At 39.8% G+C, this 7,980-nt stretch overlaps 1 protein-coding gene across 1 annotated transcript; it reads right to left on the bottom strand.

The window, feature by feature from the left end:
• Positions 1–1,164: 1,164 nt before the first annotated feature.
• LOC143353581 (cytochrome P450 6k1-like) lies at positions 1,165–3,238 on the bottom strand. Its single transcript, XM_076787030.1, has 2 exons — positions 2,551–3,238; positions 1,165–1,896 (listed from the first exon to the last, which is right to left on the bottom strand). Exons 1-2 carry the CDS (start codon positions 2,884–2,886, stop codon positions 1,312–1,314), a joined length of 921 nt encoding a protein of 306 aa, XP_076643145.1. The 5' UTR covers positions 2,887–3,238; the 3' UTR covers positions 1,165–1,311.
• Between the last annotated feature and the right edge of the window lie 4,742 nt (positions 3,239–7,980).

The following is a 7,980-nucleotide window of genomic DNA, read 5'->3' as shown; positions in this document are numbered from 1 at the left end:
TGTGTATAATCGTATGTTTTTATTTATATTATTACATATGCACGGAATATGCATTGTACATATATCGTTAACATAAAATATGCAAAACATACGCAATATGCAAAATAAAAATTATATTTTTAGAATCTCCTAATGACAAAACATATTTCATAAAAAAATAATATTGCATAAACATTCGCAGTCTATTAGTAGACTAGACTGGGTTATTACCCACGCGACTTGTCGAACCCTAATTATTCAATTGTAGGCGAAAGAACTACATGACAATCGCACTGAGAACTGATGAATTCCCAGGAGAGAAGAAAAGTTTGTTTACCATGCATAGGTGTATCTCCGTAAAAAAATTTTTTTTAAAATCGAACTTTGGTTCACTATTAGGCAATACAAAAATAAATTTTTTTATTAAGTTGTGAAATCTATTATCCGGCGAAAAAATCCATTATTTTCGAGGAATTTAGTACACACGATTCGAAAACTAATGCGAAGAAAGCGGCTTCAAGATGCTCTGAGTCCAGGGGTGGTCGCGCACTTAGCGAACCTACCTGTGTCCTGTATGGTATCTAAAGGTTAATGACACGCTAATTATCGTCATTGAGTTAAAAGCCAGACCCCAGGGTCTGGGGTAACTTCCAGAAGCGTACATGTTTATAACTTCCAAAGACTATTTTAGAGTATTCATTCTAAAAAAATTCTCTAGCTATTCTTCCATCACTCGGTATATAGTTCCCTAGTAATTTGTTGTAGTGACCTTCTTCATTTTGATTTTCACATATATTTTCTATTTGTGTTCGTCGTTTTTTCATAAAAATTCTTAAAAGAATCTCGTCATCTTCTTCTTCTTCTTTAAGTAGTAACAACAGTAATTTGCAATAGCATGCGATCGCGTCTGACAAAGTTTGACGAATGGAGTATAAAAGGCCTCAGAATCTCAAAACGCTGGGTCCAGACGCGCTTAGGAAATCCGACCTTTAGGAAAACCGCAATCCCATAAGGTCCGGCCGTGGGAAGCGACAGTATCGCACCTTTATTTCATTATCGCACATTTTTCGTTTTTTCGCTTTAGGGTTACCGAGCTGCCAAAATTATCTTGTCACTGTTACGTTAGCCGTAATCGCATAAAGTCGCCATGAAAAGTGGTTTCCTAAATCGCGCGGGTCCTGGCTGCCGACCGCCATCGAGGCGGAGGGGCTCCATTTTGGATAAGCTGACCAAAATATTCCCATAATTTGCTCCATAACTACCCTCCCGGTCTATCGAATGATTCATAGGCAGTTTAATTTGAGCCATTTGATTGTACCATTTAACCGTGCATTACTGTATATCGTAGATTAGTCTTGTAAACATAGTTTTATGGACAATAAGTAACTTACCTATGCCTTTGAACCATTCTGGATGGTTTCTAAATTCTATGAGCGCGTTAAGGAAATCAGGTCTATAGATGCTGTGCTCCTTCCTATACTTAATCATGTCCATGACAGTTTTCGTGAAGAAAGTAGCTAACGTCTTTTCAGGCACTACATATCCAAGTAAATCGTACAATTCCGGCCAGAACTGTCTTGTTTTTAATCGTAAAGTGGTTTCAATGGATGAATCGAAAATACGGTTGCCCATTCGACGAAACTCCGATTCCTTTTCGCCATCACCGCTCATATCAATTCCGAAGGCGCAACTACCAATCACGTCCATTGTAAAGCGTGAGAACATTTGTTTAACTTCGATTGGTTCTTCTGTTGCAACTAATTTATTTAAATTTGCTTCTAAGTTTTTTGAACATTCCACTGCAAGTCCGAACATGTTTCTCAGTTTTCCTGATGTAAAAACCGGACTTATTTTCGGTCTTAGCTGTCGCCATCTAGTTGCGTCTAATTGAAATAAATTCAGGGACATGGGTTCAGTCTGTAAACATTTTAGGAAATCATTTTGTCAGGTAAATATTGTTTAGTTAAATCGCCGTAAAAGTAGCATCACTCAATGATTCTATTCTAAATATTTTGTGTTAAATCGTTTGCTATGTTCCAGTAAGAAAACTCAAGTAAGAATTGAATTACTGGATTGTCTTATTCGATACTATTTCATTCAACAGTAAATGTAGTTACTCTCTTTTATTAGCATTACCAAATGATAATTTAAATCAATCATTCAAATTTCTTAAAAATTGACGATGCTGAAAAAATTTTCTAATTCGCGTTCAGTATTTTTAGAATTAGAATCAACAGTTTCGGAATCACTTTTTGTTTACCATAACACAAAAAACGTTAGAATTCGTTTGATAGTGCTATTCATGGCGGAGCTTCTGGTACAAGTAGATTCATGTATCTATACAGTGTATTTATTATAAGTTATATTTTTAGCAATGCAAGATTATTTGATACATTTTCATGTATTTGAAGGGGAAATGAATAACTGAATAAAATGTTAGGGCTCAGTAAAAAAAGATCAAATACATCATTGCGAGTATATTTCAATCTCATATCTAAAATTAATTACATTGAATACTATTGAATGTAATTGAATAAAATTTCATTTACACTTGTCTGGTGTTATACATACCCGTTCGTGAACCCTATCTGAACGTTCTTCAAAGGAGGAGAAGTCCCTGATTAGGACGTTCTTTATAATATCTGGATCATGTAGAACAAGAATAGGTGACAGTCCTTCGAATAATCCAACCACAGGTTCATGTTTGTATTTCTTACGAATGTTCTCTACTACGTCTGCTCTAGTTACTCTTGCAAGGGTTAGATCCAAGAGATTGCCGAAAATCGGGTGAGGTTTTGGTCCAGCTACGCCACGTTTTCTCCAGAAACGAAATTTGTACACACGGTAATAATAGAAAGCGATAAGTAGTAAAGCAACACCGTAGAAAAGTTCCAAGTAACTCGCCATTGTCCCCGCTATTCAGCAGCTAGCAATCAAATGTTCAAGTCAATGTTCAGTCAATGTTCTGCAAACTCCTGAAAAATTGATTTTATTTGGTTGGTCAATAGATGATATCGAATTTGACTGTAAAAAATCGTTCATCCTGTTTTTAACACCAAAGACTAAAAAGTAACTAATTCAACCGGATTCTAAAATTTTTAGATAAATAGATTTTACTTACAAAAGTATTGTACTTGTTCTTATTGGCAACATTGAAAGATTTATCACTATACTTTTTATATGGAAGAGTATGTAGGCTAGTACAATGAGTTACCCTGGGATCGTCGACAACTCATTTCACCGACACTGTTGTCATCGATACGATTTGACCGACATTAACTTTCGTTGACACTATGTTTTTATTGACATGGTCAAATTGTCGACAAATGTTTTCATCGACATGATTTGATCGAAACTATGTTTTCATCGACACGGACAAATTGTCGACAAATGGTTTCATCGACAGTCCATGTTTAGCGACAGGTTTGAGTTCATTCGTTTCCACGAACAAATTTGCACGAACTCATAGCTACATTAGAAATTGTTGTTATTATTCACCCCAATTTGTGATGCTGCTATGTGTCAGTACGTTTCCTGCTTTTGTACGTAATTGTTGTGTAACACAACAAAAGTGTTAAAGTGTTCGTAAAACAAATGCAATGAGTTCGACAGCCCAGATTAATTTTGAAGGACTGACGGAAGTTATTTCGTCTATTCGTGGATAACAAAAAATTGTAATTGATGGTTTTATATTTAAAAAGAATCAATATAGGGATAAGTTATATTATTGGGTTTGTGAGGAAAGTGGTGTTGGAGGAAACAGTTGCCAATGTTGCGGTACTGCTGTAGCGGCTAGCTGGGCGCCGGAAGAGAAGTCTTCAGCGCACCAGCACCAAGAGAGATTTATGGTTTGCACAGCATAAGACGCTATTTGTGAGAAAACGTCTTTAACGTTTTTGGCCACTTAGCGGACAGATGTGTCCTTGTAGTTCCTAGCGACGAACTCAATAGCGCAAGTGGACGCCATAAATTTTGGGTAGTCGAAGGATCTCCAGCTTAAGGCTCGTACAGACCTGAACATTTTGACGAGCATTGCGACGAGCATTGCGCCGAACAGCGAACGAAACTCAAAATCGACATTCATTTCGGCGATCCGAACGGCGCGATTTTGCGTTTCGGTCGCTGTTCGGCGCAATGTTCGTCGAAATGTTCAGGTCTGTACGAGCCTTTAGAGTGTCCCAGCGACGCGTGCCTGGTTTCTATCACCCGGGAAAGCTGGGCCCGTTGACGTAAGCCAGCAGCCACGTACCGCAGTTAGCAGTACGGCACTGGGCCCGGAAGATACCCCGCTGCATCACCAAAATTAGATTTTTAACGAAACGTAGCGCTCACCCTTCTCACGCACGAGGGGCGTGGAACTTGGGCGTGTTATGCAAAATGCACGGATTGGTGGAAGTTCCTCGAAAGGACTTCCACCAATCAGTCGAGAAGCATTTTTGAGAATATAAGGCAGCAAACTACCGACGCGAAGAGTCTAGTCGAGCGGTCTAGTCACAGCCGAGTCATAACTACAGTCTAGTTACAACACGAGTCATAGTCTCGTCCGGTCGCTGTTAAATCGCAGTAAAAGTTCTGTCGCGCCGAGTCACAGCAATTAGATTCATAATAGCGCTAGGCTAACTATACCGGACGCTATCGCGACTTCACATTAAGAAATAAACGACTCAGTCACGTAAACCTGATTTGTGAATACTTATTCTAAGGCACCCGCCTTACATAACCCTATTCCTTCACTGCAAATACAGCAGCAGTATAGAGGAGATTTCAAGATCACCTTGATTTTTTCTAATGGAAAGACCTACTTTTGTTGGATTCCGGGTTTGGAAATCGAGTACAACAGTTTATAATAAAATCGAGAAGAGTTTTATTTAAGTGTATACACGGTGGCGAGTTCAAGGTACAGCGATGTAACCTTCTGCACTGAAATATGTGTTAGACACACTGTGTATGTAGTGTAGGGCACGGACGTAACGGGTTTGACACGGAATCCTTGGGGAACTGACAACTGTTTGTTTTGGTGTGCTCCGTGTACGTTCTGCCGTTGGAGACGTTTTGAATTCGACGAAACGGACAAATTCGGTAGCCGTACCGGTGACGTGTGACGTCATTTCGCCGGCGACGCGTGTGCTCGCGCGTTACCGCGAAGACGAGTCGTGTATTAGACGTAGATCGAACCGCACGCGTTAGGCCAAGCGAGGCGCATAACTTAGCTTTCGGTCATTTTCGATTCCGTGCATTCTGTCTCGTCTCTCCGTCACTCTCGATTCCGCTAGAGATTTTGGTAACACTTGCGGTTCGTTATTTGAGACTGCGTAACCACCGCGTGCGTGTACCGCTTTGTTATCGCGAAGGCGAAAATCTCCCGTGCGTTCTTTGCATCGTTTTTCATTGAGAATATATTTAGACTGCTCAATCGAGCTATTTAATACAAATCTCAACTTTCTTCAACAAATACCGTCTATTCTACCGATTCTCCCACTAAGGAAGGAATTCCTAGAGCATCTCTCGACCACCTTACGAATTAATGAAATTCAGTTGATATCCCTAAATTTCGCGTGAGGCTCCAGGTTGAACAATATGCAAGAAGAAGCTCTGACTCTGTTTCGACGGGCTGCTATATATATGTAGTTTTTGAGAGGAAAATGTGGAAGGGAGTAGAAAAGGCTTGTTGTGGAAAGGATGACGTGGAAGAGACAAAGTCTAAAGGTCTGTTTGGTCATGATGATTCAAGGGTTTTGGCTGACGTGTCTATGGGATGATTATCATGATGCGTTGGTGTTTAACTAGAGTCTAGGGTTATCGGGTATACAACACTTTCTGTATCATGAATCGATAGACTATCGAATTCTGAGTAAAACTGTATTGACCTCCATATGTCCTAAATCTAATAGTTAACGAGATATTATCGAAATAATTTTCTTTCTTCTTTGGACAATATCTCGTTAACTATTAGGTTTAGGACATATGAAGGTCAACGCTTTTATACTCAGATTTTGATACTCTATCGATCTATGGTATAAAAAATGGGACATTCATTTAAAAAAATGAAGTTGACCTTCATATGTCCTTTACGCGTCCACCTACAAAAAAGCTACTAACATCAGATTAATGCCCCCTCGAAACCAAGAAAGTTCCATCTGATGCATTACTTCCTAACACCAATAGCAGCCGAGTTATTCAGGTGGCCTGTTTCTGGCGCCTCACCCTGTATATACAGGCTGGTTGGTAACTGGTGGTACAAGCGGGAAGGGGGTGATTCTACGCGAAAAAAGAAGTCGAAAATATAGAATAAAAATTTTTCGTTTGAGGTTTTGTTTTCGAGAAAATCGATGTTAAAGATCCGTCGGGTTCGCGTGCTTTAGTATGCGCAGGAAGTAGAATTGGTAGGTCATGATCAGACGCAGCAGACAATTCCTATCGAATAGCATGCGTACTTGCTGCATTTTCAAACTCGATTTTCTCGAAAACGAAGCTTCGGATGAAAACATTTTATTCTATATTTTCCACTTCTTTTTTCGCGTAGAATCACCCCCTTTCCGCTTGTACCACCAGTTACCAACCACCCTGTATATGTTAGAAATTTGGTTGAGACTCGTTCGCTTTGAAAGTTCTGGGGTAAGTGCTGCGCTGTCCGACACAGTTCCCTCACCAAAAGGCACCCTTGCCTTCCCCACTCCGTGGCCAGATCCTCTTGGAACAAAGTCCCAATTCTTCGGGGCAATGCAACCTTGAGTTGCATGTCCCGGCAAGTATTTACTCGTCACACCCTCATAAACATAATAAACATGATAACAGATGGTCCAAAGTGCCCAACCGCTATCGCCCGACGACAGTTCTGTTTAGTCTCATGCATCCCTATTCAAGACGTAACGTAGGTTCAGACCCTACCATAAATCCTTTCAATCCTAAGGATCGCCTCGGTATCAGCCCTTGACTTAAATTTAAACATATTGACGATAACATATATATATTTGTAATTTCAAATACTGAAAAATCCATTCTACCATACTTTTCTACGGGTGGAGCGTTAAAACAACAGGTATTATGTGCCAAAGAGAAAAATAAGCCTATAGAACCGAAGAGTATCGACGAAATCAATTTGTCGGAAAAGGGCCTAGCAGGATAAGACTGGTCCAGCGGCCCCAGTACGATTTTTATCGGTATTGTAAACAATGGTATTGGAAAACAATGGTTTTTGGTTGAAAGATAATCCCCCAAAATTTTAAGTCGCTAACCCTTCATTTAAGGATAATATGAGGATAAATACCCTTAACTGTATCATTTTTTTTCTCGGTTGTTAATTAAGATATTCAGATGGAACAAAAACGAAAATATTCGAACTTACCTCCTTCATATCATATATTTTTTTCACAATTGTAATCAAATTATTAAGGGTAGAAAAAATTATTTAATTTTTTAGGGGTGGGGTTTGCAAGCAACCCTTCGAGTGACCACTTCCAAAAAATTCAAGAACAATCTTCTGTTACCTATTTAATATATACGCCGGACGGACCGTCGACGGAATCAGATACGGAAGTCTTTCCTCGGAGAAGCCGCAGTCGTAGCGAATTAGTCGATCACACCGTCTCGCGTCTGTTGTACTCGCGTGCGTATCTCGCGTAGAATATCGTAGGTTTCGCCCGTCGCGCCTTGTATCGGATGGCGCCGCGAAACGAATCCGTTCCCCAGGCGTTCGGCGTGGATTCCACGCTCTCGCGACCCCGCAAAACCGCAGGTCACCGGTCGGAAACCTTCGCGACCGCGTCGTTTCGGATACTATCGCGACAGTCCATTTGTAATTGCGCCGCCCACCTGCGTTCCGTAGAGTATCAGTATAGTGATATGGATCTCTAAAGGCTTTAGCACAAAATATATCGCTTTAATTTCATTACATTATTTTTGTGTAAATATTGTACAATTTTGTTATGTTTTGTAGTCTATATATGTATATTCGTAGTATTCGTTCTGCTTATCCAAATTTTTTATATGTATTTACACAAT

The sequence above is a fragment of the Halictus rubicundus genome, chromosome 1 (genome assembly GCF_050948215.1).
Source record: "Halictus rubicundus isolate RS-2024b chromosome 1, iyHalRubi1_principal, whole genome shotgun sequence".
NCBI classification, from domain to species: domain Eukaryota; kingdom Metazoa; phylum Arthropoda; class Insecta; order Hymenoptera; family Halictidae; genus Halictus; species Halictus rubicundus.
This window is presented reverse-complemented; position numbering and strand designations above follow the sequence as displayed.